Source organism: Nothoprocta perdicaria, unplaced genomic scaffold (assembly GCF_003342845.1).
Source record: "Nothoprocta perdicaria isolate Ctin4 unplaced genomic scaffold, notPer1 scaffold_15, whole genome shotgun sequence".
Taxonomy (NCBI): domain Eukaryota; kingdom Metazoa; phylum Chordata; class Aves; order Tinamiformes; family Tinamidae; genus Nothoprocta; species Nothoprocta perdicaria.
Genome location: NW_020454649.1, coordinates 3,750,874 through 3,775,936, shown reverse-complemented (window position 1 = coordinate 3,775,936; position 25,063 = coordinate 3,750,874). Strand labels below are relative to the sequence as shown.

Genomic DNA, 25,063 nt, shown 5'->3' with positions numbered 1-25,063 from the left:
GCAGCATTATAAAGTTTATGTGTTTACCTGGAGTAAATGCATTCTGTGTTAAAAGACACATTTAGCCCTATCTTAACTCCAGGACTTGGACTGATTTTTCTTAGCAGTCTTTGCTGTGTTTTCTCATGGAGCAGCCTTTCTCTCTCAATTTGCAAACACGTGCCTGGTATTAAGACTTTTGACTATTCTGGATATAAAAATCCAGAGCAAATACTGTGTGCTTACCATGAAACTAATCTTTTCTTCTTTATAAGAGGTTATTCCGTTTTGCTATAAATGGCCCATCTTTTCTACTTAGGTTTTTTTTTGTTTTCTTACGTCTTAAGACGTGAAGTTTTTAAGTTGTCTTTTTTTTAAATACAGTCAGATCTTCTAGGATAAAAGTCAGGCTCTAGGAAGTGAGGAAATGCTTGACTTAGCATTGCAACAGAAAATTCTCGAAGGCAATAAAATTGTGTACCTAGGGCATGGCAATAATTTGATGCATGACTGCTACAGTACTGAGCTGTTTGTGAGAAACTTTTACTGAGCTGTTTGTGAGAAACTTTTTAGGAAGTGCTTAAAAAAATCACCTGTTAATAGATGGGGTTTTTGTCTTTTTGTTTCTCCACAGTTTACCCACACTATTTCTACCGGTGATATGCAGCATTTTGGAACATTTGGAACTTTTAATCTGTTAATACTTGTTAAATGGACACTTTGAGATATTTTATTACAGAGTTTTTAATTAGCAAAAAAATTCATGAGTACTATAGAGAAAATATTTTAGAACCTAAATGTTTCTTATATTTATGTGACTTCTCATTTATATAGTTACTTACTCTTTCTGTTTGTATTCGGTCTACAAATCAAATCATTGCTGATTTTTATTCTAATTTTAGTCTTTCCAACTGAATGTACTGTAATGCTTGTATGTATACGTCCCTATAAGTAATATAGGGTTTTTGTAAATTATGCAGTTACTGTAATTATCATTGTTTTTTAATAATGAAACAGAAGGTGAAAAGGATTTTCGTACCTTTGTAAAAGTATCATGACACCGAGCAGTATCTATTTTGTCTTTTGGAAATGTCGGCCAGATCAAAAAGTAAGTCCATCTTTTTCTCAGATAAGCCCTGGCGTGGCTATAAAAGGTATGGTACAAGACTGTTGCTCTTCTCCGAACTGTACCTTTCCACAAAGACGATTTGTCAAGTAGTGGGAATTTGTCTTTATTTAAGATGTAGCTTGCTTTAAAACTTGGAAAAACTGAAACGTTTTAGAAACGATCGACTCGGTCATAACTCTGTCTTAGCTGTATTTGCATAACATATCTTCACAGTGACTGAAAACAAGCCATAAACTCAGAGATGTTTTTCCTTAATGAGGAAGACAGACTTCATAATAATTCCCGGCAAGAGTAATCCACAGGCCACAGAGAGAGTTTTTGTCCTAGACCTTTTTGATTGAAAACCCTTGGGGAAAGGGTAAAACTAGTTTTAATGGACCAATTGTGAAGCGCTGCAGTATCCTGTGAGTTGTATAGTGAAACATGAAGGTACCATATGCTGAAAACAGAGCAGTGCAACTTCTAATAAAGGCCTTACTTTTCTTATGTAAGTCATCTTTTGGTGTTTTGTAAGCTTGTTCTAAAGAGTTGTCTGGACTTTTTGATGGTTGTAGCCATTTTGGACTGTATGAGTAGGAAAAAAATGTATTTGACACTTGTAAATGGCATATTAAAAAGCCAGCAAGAAATCTGTTCAGATCATGGTGCATTATTTATTATGCAACAATATATATAGCATGTCTTTTCTTATTTTGTTTTTCACTTTTAACTTGCTTGTAAAACTGAAATTCATTGTTACTGTTCTGTTTTTCTATTAATCTTTTGTGTATTTTCAGATTATGTAACGATATGTACAGTCTAAGTACTTTTGAACTATTTTTATCACAGTATTATTTATTGCTTTCTTTCAATAAAGTACTGATGCGTTTTCCACTGCCAATAAAACACTATTGAAAAGCTAAGATCTAATTGTACGCAGGCAGGTATTTTTGCGGTGAGTGGAGACTGTCAATAAAGCATCTTAATGATTGATTGCTGCCCTGTAGATCTTGTTTCAAATGATGGGTTTTCTCTTCTTCAGTAGAAGAATGTTGCATTAGATACGACGTTTTCTGGAGTATTGAGTTCATCAGCGTATCATCAGTTTCGAAAAAGTTTTCCTAAAATAACTGCTATATTGCCTACTTCTACTGGTAGCTGTGATTTACATCTTGTAACACCCAACTTCAGTGTTTTCTGGTCCACACGTGGTGAAGATTGACGTGCTGTTCTGTGTAGCAGCAGCAGTTGCTTTGTTCATGAAAGAGACTCTGACAATAGTGATATTTGTGGGGAGAAACATTTGGACTTTTTGGGGAACAAATGCAAAATTGGGTCACAATAGGGCTGTTTATTTCAGTTTAAAAATGCCTAAAGCCATTTTTTGTGTAGAGGAGAAGGCTGAAGGATAAACTTACAGAATAATAGAAGCAGTAAGTGAAGCATATTTCATCACGTCCTCTAGATCGATAGCAGGATGTGGACTATATGGACTGGAGACCTATTGCGACGGATGCTTTAAACACTCTTCTATAATACATCTCTGTTTGTTTCTGTCTAGCTTGTCTGTATGAACTGCTATCTAATAATTTGTGGTTGCTTTTATAAGATTTCAGAGAATCTTTCTAGAAAAAAATAAAATGAAAGTGCAGAAGGAGACTTGACTCACCGTTCAGTTAAACTTCACTGCTAAAAAAAATCATATACGTTTTCTGCTCACTGATGCAATAGATGTATGAAGTCATGTATTGTTGCGTCTCAGAAGTAAATACAATGCTTGTGCAAAGGAAGTGCGTGGTTTTTGTAAGGCTGTAGAATCTAAACTTACGGGACAATGGAATGGACAAGAGAGCTGGAATAAATGTGTGAAATGGAGGGAAAAAAAAAAAAGCTCATGTGAACTGACAGACTGTGTGTTGACATCCTTCTCAGCCCTACAGTGTAGCTTGTACCCTGGGCACGCGAGGAAAACGCTTCTAGTCAGCTTTAAGGAACAGCCCCCTGGAAAGTAAAACATGTAAGTACATGTACAAGAGCCTGGCGGTACTGTACAAGAGACTTTACTTAAGAGTACTCTTAAGTAAAGCTGGGTTAAATGTAGTTTTCTGTAAAATGGCAGAAGTCTTTAAGGACTTGAGTTGGAAAGATTGTAATAAATACTTCCTTAGAAAGTGAGAGCCTTCTCTGACAGTCAGAAGGAGATGGCAGGGTTATCTGGAAGAACTTTAAACTTCCAGTTTTTGCATATTTAGAGGCCAGAGGAATCTCTCAATAGAGATTAAAACAGATATTAAAACTTCTTGTTTCTTCTTTTGAAGCTACATAGAAGGCAAAGACAAGAAGTTGCTTTTACGGGGCCTTATGGAGAGCACCTGTTTATCATGCTGAACCTGTCGTGGGGAGAACGGGGGCCGTGGTTCAGATGCACCTTCCTTCCCAGGAACCCGGCTGAGCTCTTGGTGGGACTAGGTAGGCTGAGACTGGGGAAAGCAAAGTTCATCTCCACTTAACACTCTAAGTGGCAATTTCTTATTTATGTTTCAAGAATTATTTGGGGGGATGGGATTTTTGGGGATGGGATGGGGGAGGCCTTTGTAGCAGCAGTGTTTTTCACTTATATCCCTTGTCAGGATAACATGATAAGCAGGGAGTTGAGGCTAATACTTTAACTTAGTCATTTAGTTTTATTCAATTCAATTTTTGCTAATGGGTGAGGTGGTTGTGTCCAAAGCCCGTCCCTCGCGGTGTATATGGCCAGCAGCCTCCCGCCTCTCCCGCAGGCTCCAAGGGGCTCCTTTCCCACCACCCTCCCCGTAGTGGTGGGAGCACCGGGGAGCCCTCCAGCCTGGGACAGGAGCAGGGAAAGGCGGGTCTCCCTGCCCTTTCCCGTGTGCTGTCAGCAGTGAGCCCTGCCTAGCTCATTTTCAGATATGCAATGACTCTTTCAGTGATAAGCACAGGTTACATTTTTCTCCTTCCCTGCACATCCCGCGTGCTTTACCCATGCGGGCAGGCACAGTGGGAGCCGCGGATGTTCCCGGTGGGCACACAGCCATCCCGGAGCATGGAGGGAGGCCTGGTACCAGCTCCTCCTGCGTGTGCCCTGGCCAAGCCAGGGCCAGCGCCCGGAGGCCACGGCCTTTTCCTAAAGCCTTGGGGGCCACTAGGGTGGGTAAAATGTCAGTTTCCTCCAGAGTGGGGGAACAGATCAAGGCAAAGCACCCGTCCGCCTCCAAAAAATATATATATATCTAAAAATATATATATACACACACACACGTGTGTGTGCTGCGCTGCCCCTTCCCGACGGTGGGAGGCCGGGAAGCGGGGAGGAGGGAAGGCCCATCCAGGCACCGGGGCCTCTTCCCCCGCCGCGCGCCCGCAGCCGCGTCACGGCCCGGCCCGTCCCATCCCATCCCGGCCGCCTCCCACCTGGAGCCGCCCCGCGGTGCGGGAAGAGGAAGTGGGAGCTCGGGAGAAGCGGAAATTGCAGCAGCCGCCGCCCGGCCGGGAATCACCGCGGCAGCGACGGGCAGCGGCGGCCGCAGCCCCGGCGGCAGCGACGTGAGCGCCGCGGCACGGCACGGGACGGGACGGGACGGGACGGGACGGGGCCCTCCGGGTCGGGCCGGGCCGGGAGGGCTGTCCGGGCGGTGGCGGCGGCTTTTGTTGGGGCAGGGGGGCCGGGCGGGCGGGAGCCCCGGGGCTCCGCGCAGCAGCGAGCGCGGCCCGGCCCGGCGCATCCGTCCCGGGCAGAAGGCGGTGCGAGCCTTGCGCCCCTTGGTTTTTATTTAATTTAATTTAATTTAATTTTATTTTATTTTATTTTATTTTATTTTATTAACACTCCAAAGCTGTTTATGACTGGAAGGTTCCAAGAGAAGAACCCCCCCCCAAATAGCCCCCAAATCCGCCCCAAGCGCACAGCAGAGCCGCGGCCGCCGCGACCGGCAGCGCTGCCACCCTGGGGTGCCCGGCACCCGCAGGCCCTGGGTGCCCTGGGCGCCTCGGCCCTCGCCGGGCAGCCCCGGTCCGCCCTCACCGCAGGGGCGGCGAGCAGAGCCGCCCGGCTTGGGAGCCCCAGTTCAGCCCCAGTGCCTCCGAGCGGCAGCGTTTGCTTTTTCCTTCAGAAATCCGACCATGTGAGGCAGTGACTCATAAATAGATCATGTTCCTCGCCATGCTGCTTCGGAGAGGATGTTCCTGGGATAGCAGGATCCTGAGGAAATCTGGCGAGTGAGCGCGAGCTCCCGGGCAGGTCCCGGTGTGTTTGCCCTTCTCCCCTTCATAATGCCGTTCCTAAGATGCAAGTTCGAGACACGGAAAAATGTTGGTGGTTTTGTGTGTGATTTAGGGAGGAACGTGGTGTCCTGACAAGGATTTCGCTTTGTGTTTTAAAGGGCTGGGAATCCTCCTTCCTTGATTATTGTTTTAAAGAGTTCGAGGAGGAAGCAAAGAAATCCAGACCTGAACTCTCCCTAGGTCTCGTGTTTCTGAGCACCCCGGCAGGGCTGCGAGCACAAGGGCCGAGTGAGGGCCGGGCTGCAGGCCTGCGAAGTGCGGCTGGGTTCCACACAGCCTGGCGGATAGAGCTGCCCTGTGTGCATGTGATGTGTGTGATCCCCTCCTTGTGCTTTAAAAGTGCGAATTCTGTTTCTCATACGTGAATTATTCACAAAGGCAGCCTGTGTCCTGAGGAGACTAACATTTAATATATGTGCAGTGGGCTAAGGCGTTCCGAATCTTTAAATGATTTTATGCAAATTTTCCTATTATGCCGCAGAACAACTGCCTCTCCGGCCCCGTGCAACGTTAACAAATGCCTTGTGATGCCTGCAGAACATCTCTCTGCCCTGCATTTGTCTTTAAAGGGGAGCTTTCATTCCACTCTCCGTGTGAATGACATAGTCCATGGCTCTCATCCTTACAATCTACTCCTAATTAGAAAAAGGAAAGTGTGTGATAGGACCAAATGATGCAGTGTTGAAGAGCTGTGTTCTGGTGGTGTCGTAATGAAAGAAGAAAGTTCTTCCTACGTACCTGGAAGGGCTGGGGGAATAAAAACCTCCTTTGTTGGCATTTTTCATTTTTAGAAAGACGTTGTTGTTGCTCTATATAGGTTAGTAGTTATAGAAGCAATGACTGCAGAAAAAGTAATGACATGGGCAGGGGATCTTGAGTTAGAGAGCGCTCTCAGGAAGGAAAGTTGTTTTTAAGACCTGTCTGAGCAGTGTTTGTTCAAAGCAGTGGTTTAAAGCGAGCTGCTAGTGAGGGAAGGGAAGATGCAAATACTAATAATATCATTAGTATGGACTTGTTCTCTTTGAAATCGTGTTAGTGATTATTTATAGCCTTTTTTTGTTAGTGATGATTTATAGCAGCATCGACAGGAAAACTAAAGAGAGTTTACAGAGTTTTCAAACCACCTGGAGAAGAAAGACAACCATGATCAAGTATATTTTCCCTGCAAACATAGCTGAGTATTTGTCCAGTTATATAATGCGCCTTTTTGGGAATTTTGAAGTGCATCTCCATCAATGCACAATGTCAACGTTCCGTGTCGCCTGAGCGTGACAGTGCTTCTTCTGATGAAATTGCAGATGTGGAAGGCTACTGCAGGTCACACCATTTCGGTCAGTCCGGATGATGGAGCTGACGACTGGGAGACAGACCCTGATTTTGTGGTACGGCCTTCACATCCTGTCGGCTCCGCGGAGCGGTGTTACGTGAACGTGTTAGGGAGCGACCCTTCCGCATGGGGGTTATGAGAGGAACTGATGTGTGTGTGTTCCAGCGGGAGAGAAGAGCAGGGGGTTGTGCCTATGAGTGCTTAACGAGCCTGTCTCGTCCTCCCTGGGCATGGCAGGGCAGCCTGTACCCCGGATTACACGATACTTGTTGTTGGAGCAGCAACCCAAAGTGTGTTACGTGCAATCCAGCAGTGGAAAATGCACGGGGATCACAGACAACCACAAGCTGTAATAGCTGGGTGTCGTCGGGGGACTGGAGAAGCTGCCCCGGGAAGGCTTTTGCTGCGAGCTGTAGAGTCTAGGCAACCACTGGTGTTTTGGGGCTTCTAACTCTGTTTCACGTGTTCCCTTCACAGAACGATGTGAGCGAGAAGGAGCAGCGCTGGGGGGCTAAAACTGTGAACGGATCCGGCCATCAAGAGCACATCAAGTAAAACAGTTCTCCTTTGAATGTATTTCTAGATACTATCCCAAGCAACTATTAACCCGTTCTTGATCTCAGTTATTTGTGTCTTCATGATTAAAACAAGATAGAAGATTATTTGCAACATTGCCATTTTGTAAATGTTAGCATCTTCAGAAGGGAATTAATGATATAATTCAGGATGTAGCAACCCTTAAATCTTTTTAACAGGAAATATTATTCTTCCTGCTTCTTTGTGTCTGGAAAATTGCTCTGCTTTGTTTCTGCTCCAGAGCAAATACTGCAAGGGAAGAAGCTTTTGTTGAGTGATGTGGGCAGCTCCATTTGGTATTTTAAGGGTGCATTTGCTCCTTTAGTTATTAGGCTTTGCTTAGAAAATAGCCTACCAAGCTCATAAAAATTCTGGCAAGGTAACAAATTGAGCCCTCTGGCAGGCAGGAAAATGCATTCCCATTATAAATGGGTACAGGAGACAAAACCAATCCAGCTTCTGGACCTGGCACTTCTTAGGCAAAGCGTCCAGGATTTTACATAATTTTAAGGAACTTTAGAAAGCCTGTGATGGTGCTATTCTTTTTGGTTATGTATTTCTGGAGCCTCTACTCGCGTGGTCTGTAGCTAGGAGTACGGACCATCGGTATTGCAAAGGGAGAGAGATTGACCGTGCTTCAGGGATCAGTTTTCCTCTTTTATTTGGAACGCAGTGGTGACACCTACTGGCTGGCTAGGCTTTAAACTCAGGTGGGAAGGGTTTAAGGTACTGATGACCACCTTGGCTTGTGCTCTCCTACGTAGCCTGCACTACTGTAAGCTCAGTTCTTGCCTATTGCAAGGGAACATGTGATGAAGAGGAGGTGAATGTCTGCTCTGCATCCCTATTTTGTGTTCTGTTTATGTCCAAAATGTTCAGGTAGAATCAGGGGATACAATATAGTACAATAGGGGATGATCCCTATTCTGAAAAGGTGTAATGTAAATAAAAAGGATTAAGAAGAACTGAAATTGAAGTGGGACATAAGAGTATTTTGAGGCTTAAGTAATTAATTGTAAGGTCATTGAAATAGCAAAACATACTGCTATGCTATAGGCTTAAAACCAGCCCTTTCATTTTTTTCCAGAAAATGTTTTACATTGGTATGAGTTCTGATTCTCAGAGTGTGGTGAGAATATACTCTGTGTACTGAAAAAAGGGGAAGGCCTTGAAAAAGGGGAAGGCCTTGAAAAACACAAGTTGCCCTACTTCTAGAGCATCTTCTTACATCCTGTTTTGCATCCCTTTGAAGTTATCTTTTGAAACTTTTTTTGGTAAAACTTGTTATATAGCGACTTAATTGCTTGTCTTTAAAGTATTCATCAGCTGCGAGAGAATGTCTTCCAAGAACACCAGAACCTCAAAGAGAAGGAGCTCGAAACAGGACCGAAAGCCTCGCATGGCTATGGAGGGAAGTTTGGTGTGGAACAGGATCGCATGGATAAAGTAAGTTTGCCTGCTTGCCTGGCTGGCACCGTAAGCCTCGCTCTGCCCGTGCTTGGGAGGACTCCCCACGTGTGTCTCCAAAAATGTTGTCATTCCAGCTTTGCCAGGATGCTGATCCCAGGAAACTGGGATCATGACATGATCCCAACACAGCCACAGCTCGCTCTGAGGACAGAGTGATCACCCTAGCAGTGATGTAGTGAGGCCACTTGTAACCACGGTCATCCAAGTCTGTGGGAACAGCAGAATCTCAGGCCATGTTCCATATTTAAATCAAGAGTTTCCTGTGTGAAGAGCTGCACTAAAGCACTTGAAGCGTCAGGGACTAGTATTTCAGATGGCACATTAGGAATCTGTGAATGATGAGGGAAGTTCTGGGGTGTGCACTGGCATTGCATGGTCCTGTTTGCTGCCTGCTCTAAAGCAAGTGGGTACCACACAAAAAAAGCAACTTGCTCACCCTCTCAATTCAATAAAGCAAAAGGAGGATCACATAAAACCCCGTAAGCCGTTCAACCTGGGTACAGTTATGTGCAACAGATCATAGAGTCTTCTCTTTCTGCCTTTGCTGAGAATGATGTGCATCTAGGCAACAGCCTCAAATCATAGATTAAAGTGGAAAATTGCAAGTTTCTTTGGCTGTGTTCAGCGTTGGCTCTGTACAAGAGAACTCTTCTTTTTGCTATGTTACATAGCAACCCTCAAGGCTGTAGCATTGATTCCAGCTCTAGGAACTAGAGAGTATCTCTAAGAGGGAATGTTAGCCCTAGATTAATAAGCTACTGGAAAATGTTATCTATGAGTACAGTAGGATGTACTTTCAGGTGTGTAATTCCATAGGCGCTTGTCAGGGACACGTGTCGCAGTGACACCTCAGGTTGCTGCGTCCGGGCTCGTGTTGCAGCAGGAGGCTCAGACAGGAGCTTGCAGGGCAGGGGCTGCTCGCTCTTGATACAGATGGGCTGCTTCGTCTTGTGATGCCATCTTGCACACAGGGAGAAAGCACAGAGAGTAGACATGAAATACCCATTTACGAAGAGGATCAGGATGCCTGCCTAAAACACTGCTGGGTTGCATCTGTGGGCTCCAGGGCCAAAGTACAAGGCTGTGTGTTTTTTCTGGAATTAGTCTTTACTTTAAATTTTGTTTGCATGACACCAAGATTCATTATTTTTCTTGTTTTCATCAGTGTTGTTTGATGTATAAATCCAGAGTGTAAAACAGCCTCTAAAACATAATTCTTCTCAGGCTTTTTTGGCACTCCCCTTGCTCAGGCTGTACTGGTGACATGGTGACAGTCTTGTAAAGACTTCTCGACGAGTCACACTTTACATGATATGTAGCTTCAACACAAAGAACAGGCGTGATACATGTCTGTAGCGATGCTTGTGCTCAACCTACTTGGTGCTCTTAACTACAGAACTAAACTATAGAACTGATACCTGTTTTGTTCTTTCCAATTTCTTTTAGTCAGCTGTTGGACATGAGTATCAATCCAAGCTATCTAAACACTGCTCCCAAGTGGATTCAGTGAAAGGGTTTGGGGGCAAGTTTGGAATACAGACAGATAGAGTTGACCAGGTAAGCAGTTTCTTCTTGTACTGTTACCTATAGTGGTTGTGTTTATCCATTTGTAGGCACAGCTGAAAACTTCCAATGCCTAAAAGTGCTATTGCTGTTTGTTCTTAGTGCTATCCTTGAAGTGTAGCAGTAAATTGTCATTGACTGTTATGGAGTCTAATTTCCTTTTAAATTAAAGCAAAAAAGTGTCTCATGGGGAAACTAGGGAAAAGCGTCCTGATTTCCAAAGAGATATTAAATTATGTCCTTTAACCAGGCAGTATTATTCACTGAGATTAAAATAAGCATGAATGTTACCAGAGGAAGATTTGCTGAACACTTCTTCATTTATTGCGACATGAGCTACGGCATGGAAGTGCTGAATTTCTGTTGTACTGGGTTGCTGAACCTAGCAAGACTCTCAAGGATGTTGCTAGGACAATTTGCTTTGGCCAGAGATAACAAAAACTGAGATTATCGTGCAAACAGATACAACCTATAGATCTTAGCTAGGCATTTGTGCTCCAGATCAACGAGGTCAGGTCAGTACTGAGGGATATTTTTACTCCCATGCTGTTTGTCCACTGAAGTGCTGGAAGCTTTTTCTGCTATGTCTAACCCCTTGTCATATTTACATGGCTGTTTCTCTTGCAGTCAGCTGTTGGGTTTGAGTACCAAGGGAAAACTGAGAAGCATGCCTCTCAGAAAGGTGAGGTGATCACATCGGCAGCTGCGGGGCTTTTATGCCTCTTAGAATGGGTTCTTACAGTGCTTGTGTAACAGACCTAGCACGGGTCCCTTACAATGGCCCCAATCCAACATTGTCTGTGAATCAAACACATTCACAACGTGTGTGGGTGGGAGAAAAGATGGAAGAATGAATTTCAAGGCAATTTCATGAGATGATGAGCTTTTAATAAAAGGGAATGGCCTATCATTGAGAAAGACTCTTTTTTTATAGAAGTGAAGTTCAAGGCATTTTAGAGGGATGGGGAATTGTTCTTGGCTGCCTGGCACCCTATCCATTTAGGAGGAGGCACTGTGAGCTATAGGACTGTCTAAAATCTAAATCTAAAATATAGGTTCTAAGCAATTCTAAGTAATGATCAAGCTGCTGTTACCTTGGAAGTAGGGCGTGTGGATTTGTTCAGAGTTTTTCGTGATTTTTATTTTTTTCCTGGAGAAGTTGTAGCTTGAAAAACTGAGACCACAGCAAGGAACTGTCTCTAAAAAAAACCAACTGTCAGTAGAATAAAGCATTTATCAGAGTGAGTAGTGTTTAGAGTTATTAGTGTGCTGCTAATCAGGTTTCTAGGCATATCTGGTCAAAAAAATAAGTGCTTTATTGAAAATGTTGACATTTTTGCCATCTGTTTCCTGTTTATCTCAAAAATATTTGCACTCTAGAAATGTTAGAGATGAGGGGACTGTTTTTTGTTTAAAAATCTTATTGGCTGTTGCTGACCGTTTTTGAAGTGTACTTTGCTATTAGTGTCTTAAGGATTTTATCAAGGAATCAAGTTGCAGAATTGCTGTGCCGATGCCACCGAGTAGTTGAGCTACATGTGATGCTGTTTTACTCTTCATGTTAAGAAAGCTGTAATCTAAAGAATTTATGAATTCAGTATCAGGAACCAGGATTGACAAAGGATGATGATGCTTCTTTCCATATGTAATTTAATGTTAGCCGATACAGTTAACATGGTTTTCCAGGATAATATTTTGTTGTTGAATATTTATAAGCAAAAATCTTTACTCTTATCTCTAGATTATTCCAAAGGTTTTGGTGGGAAATATGGTGTTGACAAGGACAAAGTGGACAAAAGTGCTGTTGGTTTTGACTATCAAGGCAAAACGGAAAAACATGAATCACAGAAAGGTTTTTATTATCTTTTTTTATAAGAATACTGATTCAAATCAATCAGCCTTTGAGACCTGGAAAAACATACGTTGTGTTGTTAAATGTGTGTTTGCCCTTTGTGTAAATAGCTTTTTGATTCCCTTAAATGAAAAGCAAGGCATTGTAAACTGTCCCTGACTTTCTCCATCTGATTTCCAAAGGAGCTAGGTCCTTATGGGTATTACTGAATTAAATGTGTAACTGCACAGATGTACAGTCTTCAGAGGCAGTAACAATGCCTTTATTATTTAAATACCTGTGTTGTAGATGTGTGTAGAGATGCACATATTGTAAGATTTGCCTTTAGATAGAAAACACATCAGATTCTTCATGTATCTGAGTATTACTGACTCTGTATGCTGTAATCTACCTTGGATTTGGGAGGCATTTTCCTACACTGTGATCCTAAAGTTCCCGGATGGGTTTCCTTCCATTTGTTGAGGTAGTTTAGCAGGGGCATAAAGACTGGTGCATATTATTAATGACAGGACAGCATATCCAATAACATATCTGCCAATGTTGCTCTTTCTTTCTAAATCCTCCTAACGAGCATAAACCGTGGTAACGTTGTCTGGGGTTTCATGCACGCAGATTATGTGAACGGGTTTGGAGGCAAGTTTGGTGTGCAGACCGACAGGCAAGACAAGTGTGCGCTCGGCTGGGATCACCAGGAGAAGGTGCAGCTGCACGAATCCCAGAAAGGTACTTCCACTCTGGCTTCTTGGTCATTCTTCCTACCTTTGGTTGTTTAGACTCATTTTCCCTGTGTGAACCCTCAATTCCCCTTGTATCTTTGGCTCACATGTATTTCCTTTCCTTCTGGTTGAACTGTCATTGGGTTTGGTTGTACTGGTTTCTTCAGAGCAGCCTAGAACGAATCTAATATTGAACCACTGAAATTTCTCACTTGGTGATAACCAAAGCAACTTTATGGATCTACAGATAGCCTGGAATATTTTTTTCTTTTCAGCTGATTTGTACAAATCACAGATTACCAAAATCTTTGTAAAACATTCCATGAAATTAACAAATAATCTTCCTTTTCTTCTTCTTTTTTTTTCCTCCCCAACCTACAGGGTTTCTCCCATGCAGGAGAAATCTAATGTTTAATGTTTAATGCTGCCTTTTCTCACCGTCTGTATGGTAGTTATTCCCATGAAAGAGTGACAAGCAGAAAATAAGGTCCAAAGCAACCATCTCTTCCCTGCCCCCCCATCTCCACTTTTAACTTAAAGGAATTAAATATTTTTCCTTTAATTAAACTAAAGCAATTAAAATTGGCTCCCAGAATATTTTTCTGTTGGATATTCTAGCAAGTTTTACTGTGAGAGATTACCTCAAGACCTAGTTTTGCTACCCTCATTTTATACAGTAGGTTACAAAAGCTTTTCTAAAGCAGCAGTAGTGAATGGTCATAACTCTTAGCTAAGAGCTTTTTTTCTGCAGAAGAATAGCAGCAAGAATATTCCTTCCTTTTTAAATTATGCTATATAGAAATATCTGAAGGCTACTATATATGGACCTTATCTAAACACCTCTTAAGAATTCAGGCTGTACTATACATGTCCAATATTAAACATACTGATGTAGGAAACTCATTGCACTTGTGTGAATCCTCTTGTTTCTTGTTTTGTTTTGGTAAATGTTTTATCTATGTGTTTGTGTTCACAATGTTGATGAAGAGCAAGTGTGCTGTGCCGCATGTATGAAAAATGCTGAGAAGTACTGTTTTTTTCTGAGACTTCAGAATGGTTTTCCCGTGTCTGATACCTCATGTTGACCGCTTCTTAATCCTAATTGGAAATTTCTTCTGAATTTAGACTTTCAAAAGTGTACTTAAATTTCTTTCACCATCCAAAATTATTGGTAATTCAGAAATGTTGCAAAAGTTACTTTGAGTGTCTGTGACTAAACTTCTTTATTTTCCTCCATTTTATTTTATTACATGTGGCTTTTTCAGACTATAAGAGTGGTTTCGGAGGGAAATTTGGTGTGCAGAGAGAAAGGCAGGACCCATCTGCTGTGGGGTTTGAATACAAGGAGAAACTAGCCAAGCATGAATCTCAACAAGGCACCGTTTTCACTTGTTTCTATCTTATCAGTGCAGCCACTTCTCGCACAGTCTTAAATAGTTGTCTAAGTAGATTGATGCTAGTAACGTGCGGACACTTCCTTGCGCTTCTATTCCTATATTATCTAGCAATACTCTTCCATTTTATTTTTAAAATGAGTTACATAAAAGAAGCCTGTATTCAGGAAACAGGTATCCGATGTTTACCTAACAGCCCTACAACATTATGCATGTAGTTAATAGCTCTCCATACGATGTGATCATACAAGCATAATTGCTAATTTCATGTTAATGACATTGTGTTTGCCAGTTTTGAAGCCTTAGTGTGAAACTTTGCCTGGATAAACTGGTGGTAGAAAAATTACTCAAATAAGGGCCATACCTGTAACCATTAGCAAGCACATTTTAAAGCATTTGTAGTCTTTAAAACAAGAAATAGGGAATGTTTGTGGTTTGTGGGTGAGCAAATGCTGTTATAATGCTCTCTTTATTCATTGTGAAATAGTTGGGGTACAAACCATGAATTCCTGGTTTTCCGTTATCTTAAAGTGAGAAGTCTGGATCAGGAAAATGTAAGTGTAGCATATTTATTCTGGCTGAAAATACATACAAAGCTGAAGAAAATGAAGTTGTTCATTCTTATAGTCAATACTTATTTGTGCAATAGTGAAACAAATTCAAGCTTCCAGAGTGTCAGATGTGCCTTAGCAGAACCCAAGTACGAACACTAAGATAGCTGTCTAGTTGACCCAAGTGATTTGGGGACTGAGAGGAAAAGGAATAATTGGAATTGTTTTCCAGGGGTATATATGAAAGCCTTTCCATCTGCAAAGTCTGAGCTACAGACAGCTCAACAGCTTCCTGCCACCAGAAAGAGGTGTTTGTCCAGCCACACACTCCTGCTTTCTCCACTGCACTGGCCCTGGTGCTTGTCACACGTTTCTCTTGAGATTTCCAGCTCACTGGGAACAGCAAAAAAATGGTATTTTTATGCCACTAGTTAATTAAACTGGTTCTGGAGAATAAGAAGCGCTAGAGCCAGTGTTAGGTGAGAGTAGGAGTGTGCAGCAAAGAGATGGTATCAAACAGCAGGGCCGTCCCATTTCTGTGGTGGTGAGTTGTTGCAAGATCATGCTGTCTTGGGGAATTGGCCCTTTCAGTCTGCAAAGTAGGGGTTACTAATAACTTAAATGTTCATCAGTTGGGTATCATGATTAGAGTCCCTGGAACAGGAAATTTGTTACACTTCCTGCCACTTGTAGAATGTATCAAGTTGAGAAAAAAAACATCTCTGTGATCACTGAAGACTGGATATCACTGCTTCGAGTGACTTAGGTTACATGACCATTACAGAAGGCTAAGATTTGGTGCTGTGAAAGGCTGTGTTACAGAAGTGATGCATTAGAAGGGCTTACTCTTTGCTTGAAACCTCGTCAGTCCTCAGCTTAATGTTTCCCCCAAGAATGCATGTGGCCTACGATCCCTCTCATCTGCTGGTGTACCTGAAGGCTCTGGCAGTTGCGTATCCTTTCTGCATCAAAAAACAAGCTGCATTTTCTTTGGCGGCTGTCACTGTGTCTTTGCATGCAGCTGAAATGGCTATTTGCATCTGAAATGGCTGCTTGCATTTGGCAGAAAGATGGACAAATTCCCTATTCTGACCGTTTGTCCTGCTTTTAGATTACTCAAAAGGATTTGGTGGGAAGTACGGTGTGCAGAAGGATCGGATGGATAAGGTAAGCAGCTTGAAAGACCCACGACTTCAATAGTCATTGGGGATATAAATTACCATGGCTAGATTTATAGTATTCATATCTCTATTACTGGATATTTTTCCAGTCTAATAGTGAAGTTTTTCTAGGTTTCCCTAAATCTTTTTACAAAACCAAGGCTGCCTGATACCAATTTATATGCATATATATGCATAGTGTGGAAAGCTGAAGCATCCAACTGAAAGGACAGCAAAAATTACACAAAAGAATAAGAAAATCCCATGTTTTCAGTCATGTCTTCTAACAACCAGCCTTATCATATTCGTTGAGAATATGGCCTGAGTGGGCTGCTTAAAACAGGTGCCTATTTTCTTTCAGCTTTGCCCGCTTCAATTAGAAATAATCTTCCCCTTAAGAGAATTTGTTAAGAGAATTTAAGAGACTCCTACAACAGTAAAAGACAGGACAGTTGATACCCTCTTTCTGTTTCTTCGTTCGTTAATTAAAAAAAAAAAACCTAAAATATGAAAAGGTCCACATGGAAGCTTATTTACTGAATTATCCCTCTCAGCTGCATATAAGTAATTTAAAAGTGAGAAATTGGAAGAGTTTGAAAGTCTGTAGCAGTCCTTTTTATGGTGGCTTCAGGACTCAAAGACCCTGAAGCTCCTAATTGAATACTGCCCTCAAAATACTTCCTCTGTTCAGGCAATCTGTTTGTTTTAGAGACCTGGATGCTTTTACCTTGGTAAAATCCTGCACCACATGGATTAGAAATAAACAGCTACACAGTAAATGTTTAGGAGTTGCCTCATTGTAGTTCTTATGAATCATGTGTTCATAAATTTTCCTGTTTTTTTAATAGGAGTTTAATGTGTGTGTGTGTGTGTGTGTGTGTGAAGATTAAACAGTTTGACTTGTTGAACTAATTACTCCTTAGGTTTTGATTCTTCCTGGTTTTTTCCTTCTGTTGTTGCAAAAAAAAAAAAAAATGGTATAGTATCACAATAAAATAAGTCACAGATTCATGCTGTCTGGATGTTTTTTGTGGTGAGCTTTTTTTTTCTTTCTGATAGACTGCAGCAACTTTTGAAGATATTGAGAAACCAACATCAACTTACCAGAAGACTAAGCCAATAGAGGCTGGTAAGCCATTTCCCAAAATCATTTCTCTGGAGGCCCAGAGAAGCCCAAGGTCTGACTGTTGATGTAGCAGTGAGTAGTAAGGATCATCTAAAGGGAACCTCTGTACTTCCAAGCCTCTGTAACAACCTCTGCTCCTCTTTCCCTGCTCCCCTTTGGGGTTTTTTGCTTGTTTGGTTTTGTTCCCGTACCATGAGGAACATGAATCAAGGAGGGAAGAGTAAAGAGCAAGCGAGAGTGGGGAACAGATTGAGAGAGGGAATGGAGTGGTAGAGCCTAAGCCATGACAGAAACAAAGGAGGAGTGAGGAATGCTGCAGCAGATCTTAAGTCGGAGAGGAATGTGGCTTGCAAGAGGTTTGGGGTCAGAACAGTAGGGAAGCAGAAAGGGGGATAGAAAGAATTTCCTGAATGTGCTGTGAGCTCTGACAGCAGAAATTACAGAAATGTGTTCCATCACAATGGGAATTTATACTCTAATTCCAGGCTACCATAAGCAAAAGTCACCTGACTTTTTTTTAATGTTACAGTCGCTAATAAAACAAGCAGCATCCGAGCTAACTTTGAAAACCTAGCCAAGGAGAAAGAGCAGGAAGACCGCAGGAAGGCGGAAGCTGAACGAGCACAGCGAATGGCTCGGGAGAAACAGGAACAGGAGGAGGCTCGAAGGAAACTCGAGGTCAGTAATATTAAAATCCAAGTCTGACGTGTTTCAGTGTAATGTTGGGAGAAAAGAGTATCTTCTAAAAAGATATTTCCATGTTTCCAGCTAGGCCTAAAGGGTGTGTGTGTGTGTGTGTTTTGGTACTTGGGCTTTATCTGCTTGCAAAGTCAACCATCCATCAGCATGCAGCATATGTATATTGGACAGCAGACTGTGGTGATAGACATAAAACCTAATAGTATATGATATTTGTATTTACTCTGTTCTAAAATAAGTATGCTAGTCCTGAGCACTAATGTAGACCATCTGACCTTGTCCTACTTTAGCTGTGTTGTACTTCCTTCTTTTGGTAATATCAAGTTCTCTCAGGCATGGGGGAGTTGATGAGGGGAGAGACACGTGGGCTGCTAAAGGCCCCATGTCCTGGAGCAGCCGTTCAGCTGGAACCCCCAGCTCCTCGAGCCAACAGCAGCTGTCTTCACTCTTGAACTACTGCTCATCATTTCCAGCATGTTTCAGTGTCTTCAGGCTTATGTATCTCCAGCGTCTAGGTCTAGCACTGGGTTGTCTCCCTTACAGTGTGATTCTGCGCTGCTCACCCACCCGGCCCATGTCCTTGCCACCAGCACTGCAGCTTTGGGAGTCCCTCAGCTCGGGGGCAGATCTGCTTCTGCTCTTCCAAGGGGAGATCTCTCTTTTCCTGGCATTTCTCTTCCTGAATCCAAACATTGGGTCTGGATAGCACTCTGATCCGCTGACTGAGGATGTTGGAAAATTACCTAAGGTTTCTGCTTAGGATTCCCATTGGTCTTTTTCCCCTTCCATTTTGTCGTCCCAGCTGAGTCAGGGAAAAATTTCAGCTTTTCCCTTAAATCCCTTGCCATTCATTTTGGATGGTCCTATGCTCATAAATAAGATCTGTACGGGGTGGTGAGTTTGGGTTTGTTAGCCCTTTCAGCTTTTCCATTGAGGTTTCCTTCTGCTGAGGAAACAGTTCTCCAAAAGGGTTTAAAATGTAGTAACACAGACTGTAAAGAGTCACGGAACTGTTGCATTTTTTCCTTTCTCTCTGTGCTTTCTCTACTGTTATTTTTGTTGTAAGTGTGGCATAAATTCAAGCCCTTCTGCTTTATTTTTCCTGTGCTTCCATCAAAATTCTGTTGCCTGGACACATTTGAAGGTTTGTGGTGGTTTTTTTGGTTGGTTGAATGGCTGTTTCTATTTTCCAAAGCTGATATTTATTTAAATTTTACCATAACCAGATGATTAACGTTCTTTCCCGACTGAACATCTCCAAGGTTAATTGTGTGATTCTGCAGACACTAAGGGAGGAAGGACAAGGTTAAGGGGAAACTAAGGGGTTCTGGATGTGCCAGTTGCTCACAAATTGATCATGAAAGGACAAGGGATGCAACTACACCATCCGCAGATACCGTAAAGGATGTGGTTGGTGGAGCAACTTGGGTCTTGAGAGGACTTTATTTCTTCAAGAGAACTTCTTTGCATGGACAGAAAGTTCTCTCGCTTTAAGAAAGTACGTGGGCATATGTACTCCCACAGTGGGACTGTACATATGGGCTGCATTCCTCCAAGAATCCTCTTTACTGGTAATCCTTTTTCTTCTTTGCCTTTCACATACGTCACGTAGTCAAATGGTGCTCGGGGAGCAGCTCTTTAACGGCTGTTTCGAATCAACCAGTGCCTCATGGTTTTCAGATAGCCCCTGCAACCTTAGAGAACATTTCAAGATGCAGTTTCACAAGGAGCATTTTAATGTGGAAGAAAGCCAGCTCTGAGGTTGCCTCAGGGACACCACGCGTTTGGAAGGTTTTATGGCAGTCGTACTGCGAAGGTTTGAAATGCAGGGTGGATTACAGAGACCACTGCACAGGACAATGTGAAAACTCTTTCAGAGTTTGAAATAAGAGATTGATACCAATTAATTTGTCCCCAAATCTAAAGTGGAGTTGTAATAAATGCTTTGCCAGTGCTTTTTCAGCCATAGCCTAACAGTTGAAAGTGGGGAAGGGCTGGTCTCACGAGGACAGATTTTTCCACAGAGCTCAATATCAGGCTTTGAATTGGTCGTCAAAGATGGCTGTGTTCTCAAGACACATTTTCCTTTCATTGTTTGATGTATTTGATTCTGAGCTGTGACAAATAATGGAAAGGAAGAATTCTTTGTGATAGATTCCTATTGCTTCATCTCTGCACTATAATTCCTCCTGAGGATCCTTTGAGGAGTTGGGACTTGATGCACTTGACCAACTGCAGTGCACAGTCTCCCACTCCTCACCATTCCCTCTTTTTTTATTTAAATAATAAGCAAGAAATTTTGGCCATGGATCCACAGATTTTCTTTTTTTTTTTTCTCTCTCCAAGAGAGGCAAAATGAAGTAACTGGCTGACAGAACAAATTGCCAACTATTTTTAAGTCATGCAAGGAATTTAAAGTTTCTTGGGCTACAGTCTCCAGCTTCCTAGTGAAGTTAAGCCGTGGCAGTCGGGAGCCTGCCCTCTGGTTCAGGGGTGGAATGGCACAGTGTGAAATCCTTCAAGGCCAGAAGGCTTAGCTCAGATTCATGCTCTTTGTATAAAAGAATACAGCTGCTCTTATTTCTATCATTTGCAGTTCTTTTGGACACTTGAACCTCCTCATGGTCAGTATATAGAGGATTTGATTTTGTCCTAGCTTCTGCCTTGTTGGGTGCTCTGCAGACCTACCAAAGCTTATAGGATTGTTACAGGATTGTTTCTCATCAAAGATGTTGCATCAGTGCTGTAATTAGATCATGGAAGCATTAGGTTCTTTAAACTTGCACTAAGCAGGAACATGAAGCCCAATCAGCTAATGAGCAGAATATATTGAGTACAGAAACCCTGCAGCTCCTGTGGAAACGTGCCAAAGAACACTGGGTACTCCGTTTTAAACAGATGTATCCATACGTACTGTGTGGTTTTTATTTGTTTTTCTCTGCTTTGCTGTATCACTGAAGCTTTACTGTTTTAGCCAGTCCAAACTTCAGGCAGGCTTAATGATCCAGTAAGCCAAGTCCTATTTTCCTTTGTGTCAAAGTTAGGCTAATTGAAGCTTTTCTTTCTCTTTGATTAAGGAACAAGCCAAAGCCAAAAAACAAACCCCACCACCATCTCCCACCACACTGCCAGCTGAGCAGAAGGCGCCCTCCAGCCCGGTCTACGAGGTTGGTTAGAAACATTTAGAGTAACTGATTTTTGACCCTGAGTATAGGACCTGCTGTGTAAAATCCTGACAAACGTCATGTATGTCTTTGCAGGATGCAGTTTCCTATGAAGCAGAGCCTGCCCACAAGAATCCTGGTGCTGCGTTGCCAGAGCCTGGCCGCAAAGCTGCCGAGTCCGACTACCAGGAGGCCGTGAGTCAGCGAGAGCCCCAGTACGAGCCGGAGACCGTCTATGAAGTGGCAGGGGCAGGAGACCACTATCAAGCAGGTAGAGCTTCCTTTTCTTTTGCCTTCCGTAACCCTGCAGTACAATAAAACTTTGTTTCCGTGGGCAGTGACTTAAGGCGTTCTTGTGCTGCTGTGTCTCTGACCTGGTTTTCTAAGGTCTTGGTCTGATGAGAATTTTTAGATTCCGTGCCAACAAATGTTAATTGGAAAGCAAAGACGTTACTAGAGGAGGGTTGAAAGTATTTAACTTCTGTGGGATAATGCGGGAATAGTTATGATGGTCTTTAGTGTATTATTCCGTATTGATACAGAAATGCAGGAACAAGCACTCCTACCCTGTGCAATGCAGTTTAAAAAACAAACAAAAAAACACTCAAACCACTTAGGGATGGACTTCAAATGAGTGTCAAGCCAATGCTAACAGCTCAGAAGTTGTAACAACAGTTCTTTGGATTTGAAATTAATTTGCTATGTTTGGTGCCTCTTCATGAGGGACTGCAGGAAAAAGCTCTGAAACTAAAGTGTCACTGAAAGAATACAGTTCTCCTAAATATCTCTTTTTCTCACTTCTTCTGGTTACTAAATGAGGTGCGAAGAATGAATCTGTTCTGGTACAAAAACCTGGAATTTCTAAACACAGCATTTTTCCCTCACACACACGTGCCCGCTTAACAAATTCTATCAGTCTTTTATACCCTGACCTTGGGCTCAGTTACTGTTCTACCACATTTTACAAAAGCTTTCCTGGGATAAGACTATTTGTTTTCTGCTATATTAATACCTACTTATGAAGGTTTCCTTTCAGGATTTTGTTATATGTGTGATTAAAAAAAATCTCTAACAGAAGGTAAGTCATCACTGCTAAAAATTTGCATAGTGATTCCCCTGCTTTGTTTGTGGGTTAGCTATAGAATTAAAGCAGGGGTGCTACAGTATAAAAGCTTTGGCTGCATAGGTCGCATACATTAAGTTTCTAATTTGTTTCTTGTTCAACTCTCTTTAGAAGAAAATGCTTATGATGAATATGAAAATGAACTTGGAATTACAGCCATAGCCCTTTATGATTATCAAGCTGGTAAGCAAAGCTCTTGTTCTTAAACTTGTATTTTGAATTTTTTTTTCTCTTTCTGTAAAGGGATAGTAGTCTGGGTTTTCTGCTTCCTTTCATCTTGCAGCCTCTTGTTTACATAAAATGAAGATACAAAGAATTAGCAGTTAGCAAGTGCTTGGTTAGTGATTAGCAATAAATAGCATTGAGGCACTTTTGAAAACCACTATCCACTGTTTCTAAAGACCTGGAGGTTTCAAAAACCTCTGCTAGCCAAGTGTTAACCCTGTCCTAAACCCTTAGCATAAACAGTCAATTAATATCTTGACTGATTAATTCTGAATCAAAGGCAGGTAAATCTGAGGAGAATCAAAGAAGGTCCATCTAACTTCTCTACATGTTAGACTGCAGTTGTGGTTGCAGGTTAGAAATGCAGCCAACAGGCAGTAGATAAAACCGACTGCCTCTTCACTCTGAGGATGAGGAGGCCACCATCATTCCAGACTGATCTCATTCCCAAAAGCCCTGATGGGAGAGGGCGAGGTGTAGCTGTCTGTGTCATTTTTAGCAATGATCGACTGATAGATGAGATTGGAGCTGTGCAAAGTCGGAGCTGATGCCTCTTCTGCTCTTTCTGCAGCCGGTGATGACGAGATTTCCTTCGATCCAGATGACATCATCACAAACATAGAGATGATTGATGATGGCTGGTGGAGGGGTGTCTGCAAAGGCCGGTACGGGCTGTTCCCTGCGAATTACGTGGAGCTGAGACAATAGAGACGATTGTCTACTGGATATGCCTTAATTCCCCAGTCAATAAATCTGACTTAGTACACTACAAATCATGATGCTTTTCTGAGGATGGAGGGGTATATACATATTGCTTTTATATTTAATACCTTGCTGATGCTTTTTAAAATGTTTATGCCACAGAAGTTGCTAATATATTGTAACAATTCTGTTCTTCACTGAGGCTATTAAAATGATTTTCAAGCATTTTGAAACCTTTCTTCTCTGCCAAATTAGTAATTGTCATTGAAAACCCTTTTCGAGGGCAGTTAGCTGTCTGTCTTAATAGTGCATGTTTTACTCATAAGTGAGCAGATTTACCTAGTGTTTAAGTCTAGTTAGTCTTCCACTAAATGTTATCAGCTAAGAAAATCATGGCTCTGCAGGTTAATTGCGTTTTCACCCAGAGGGAGTGGGGAGGTCTGGAGAGGGGCATAATTTTTCTTTTTCCAGATAGTATGTGAAAAGGAGAGAATGCTTTGAAGTTGCAGCTAATGGCAATTAATCAAGTACTGGCCAATATCTAGTAAATAATATTGTTACGAAGGAAACAGTCTGGTTACTTTTTCCTTCTCTTTTAAAGTGAGATTTCTTGGCTTTTGCTTGGATTTTCCTGATCTTGGCCCTCCTCTTCATGTTATTCCAGGGAGGGCTGCAAACACTGTAGCGCTTTTTATTGGTTTTACTCTCCCCTCTCCTATATCCCAGGGAAACCTTAGAAAGTTGACAAGTGTTGTATACAAGTGTTGAGTCACCCAGAGAGGTTCCCATTTGCTCAAAAGGAAACTGACACCCAAATCTGTGCGGCTAGCTACAGGAATAGTGTCAGTGCTTTAAAATGAGAAAAAAAGGCAGCATGGAATTGCAGTTGCATTCTGTGTACCATATATCTTTTATTCATACAATGAAAACGGGCAGGCCTGCTTTGTAGTAATAACATTTTATATAACCATATTTAAGTCAAGGAACATTATGCAAATAATTTGAAACCATTATAGATAACCTCCGTTTCTAAGCTACATGGAGACACTACTTTTTTTTATGTTCAACAGAAACTGTCAGTAACATTCTGCTAAACAATGGAATTAGTTCTGTTCTTTGCCAAAATTAAAACTGAAATTCTTGGAATTCTAAAAAGCTGACTTCACTGCAGATTTGGGGTCCCTACCAAAGATAGTAAGTTGCATCTAATAGTGCATGTTAAATGTGTGTACTGTCTGTTTCCACCTTCTGATCAAAATAGGAATGACAGAATTGGCATGGTAGCTGAGAAAGAATGCAAAAGCTTTTATTAACTGGCAATTTGGACCAATGGAATATAGAAGAACTTGTATAAAATGGTGAAATGTATAATGTGTCTAGGAAGAAGGCATCATGTTGAAATCAATTCTTGGATGGTTGGGACAATCCTTAATGAATGTCATATGTATGTCTTAATTATATATATAATTATTTTCTTTCCCATGGTCTCATTTCTGTGTTATATTTGCATTACTAGGGTTGGGTTTTATATGCAGTTTATTTTATCCAATTTTGCGTAGACACCTCATAGGGGATATGATTTTTGTAAATTAAATATTCAATAAACTTTTTGAACCATTTCCATGGAATCTTTTTGCATTTTTAAATTACTTTGTCAGACTTCCACAGATTGTTCATCTAATCGCTTCTGCCTAAAGCTGCATATGGGACTGACTTACATACCACAAATAAAGCTTCTTGTAGAGAACTGCCGCATGATGCTTGGTACCGTCTCGAAGGGCACCTGAAGAACAGTGTGTTCTTCTAGGTTGCCTCTGCCTTCCAAATACTTCCATCTTATTCCTGCTCCTGTGGGAATATCTATGTGAAAATTAGACCAGCCATCCGCTACGATCAAGTAAGATCACACAGTGCTTTGAAGCTCTCCTGCCCTTGCTTGTGCCTGCTACATGGAACCTGGTCCTTAGCAAAGCTGTAAGTTTACTACTTTCACAGTCTTGATTTCTGAGGTTAAAAACCACTGAAG

The 25,063-nt window shown here is 41.9% G+C and overlaps 2 protein-coding genes across 7 annotated transcripts in view; both read left to right on the top strand.

Moving 5' to 3' along the window:
* PPFIA1 (PTPRF interacting protein alpha 1) overlaps positions 1–2,594 on the top strand; it is a 49,018-nt gene extending 46,424 nt beyond the window's left edge. For all 4 annotated transcript variants that reach the window (XM_026034641.1, XM_026034640.1, XM_026034639.1 and 1 more), the window contains one exon: positions 614–2,594. The gene's annotated coding sequence lies outside the window, so the exon portion shown is untranslated. The remainder of the gene's footprint in view (positions 1–613) is intronic.
* A 2,002-nt stretch (positions 2,595–4,596) lies between these two features.
* CTTN (cortactin) lies at positions 4,597–24,550 on the top strand. Of its 3 annotated transcripts, XM_026034646.1 has the most exons (16): positions 4,597–4,651; positions 6,688–6,771; positions 7,194–7,267; positions 8,609–8,738; positions 10,209–10,319; positions 10,953–11,007; positions 12,067–12,177; positions 12,790–12,900; positions 14,159–14,269; positions 15,950–16,005; positions 17,058–17,127; positions 17,654–17,802; positions 20,901–20,990; positions 21,084–21,258; positions 22,222–22,293; positions 22,907–24,550. In XM_026034646.1, the coding sequence occupies exons 2-16, from the start codon at positions 6,688–6,690 to the stop codon at positions 23,041–23,043; spliced, it is 1,536 nt and encodes a 511-aa protein (XP_025890431.1). In that variant the 5' UTR covers positions 4,597–4,651; the 3' UTR covers positions 23,044–24,550. The 3 variants fall into 3 exon arrangements, with proteins under 3 accessions (XP_025890431.1, XP_025890430.1, XP_025890429.1); XM_026034645.1 differs by lacking the exon at positions 12,067–12,177 and having other exon boundaries at positions 4,628–4,651; XM_026034644.1 differs by lacking the exon at positions 14,159–14,269 and having other exon boundaries at positions 4,628–4,651.
* The last annotated feature ends 513 nt before the right edge of the window (positions 24,551–25,063 follow it).

Bases quoted from the DNA above. Each gene is read 5' to 3' on its own strand.
- CTTN (XM_026034646.1), top strand. From the start codon at position 6,688: ATGTGGAAGGCTACTGCAGGTCACACCATTTCGGTCAGTCCGGATGAT. The intron at 16,006-17,057 runs GTAAGCAGCTTG...TCTTTCTGATAG, and splicing joins AGAAGGATCGGATGGATAAG to ACTGCAGCAACTTTTGAAGA. The intron at 20,991-21,083 runs GTTGGTTAGAAA...ATGTCTTTGCAG, and splicing joins CCTCCAGCCCGGTCTACGAG to GATGCAGTTTCCTATGAAGC.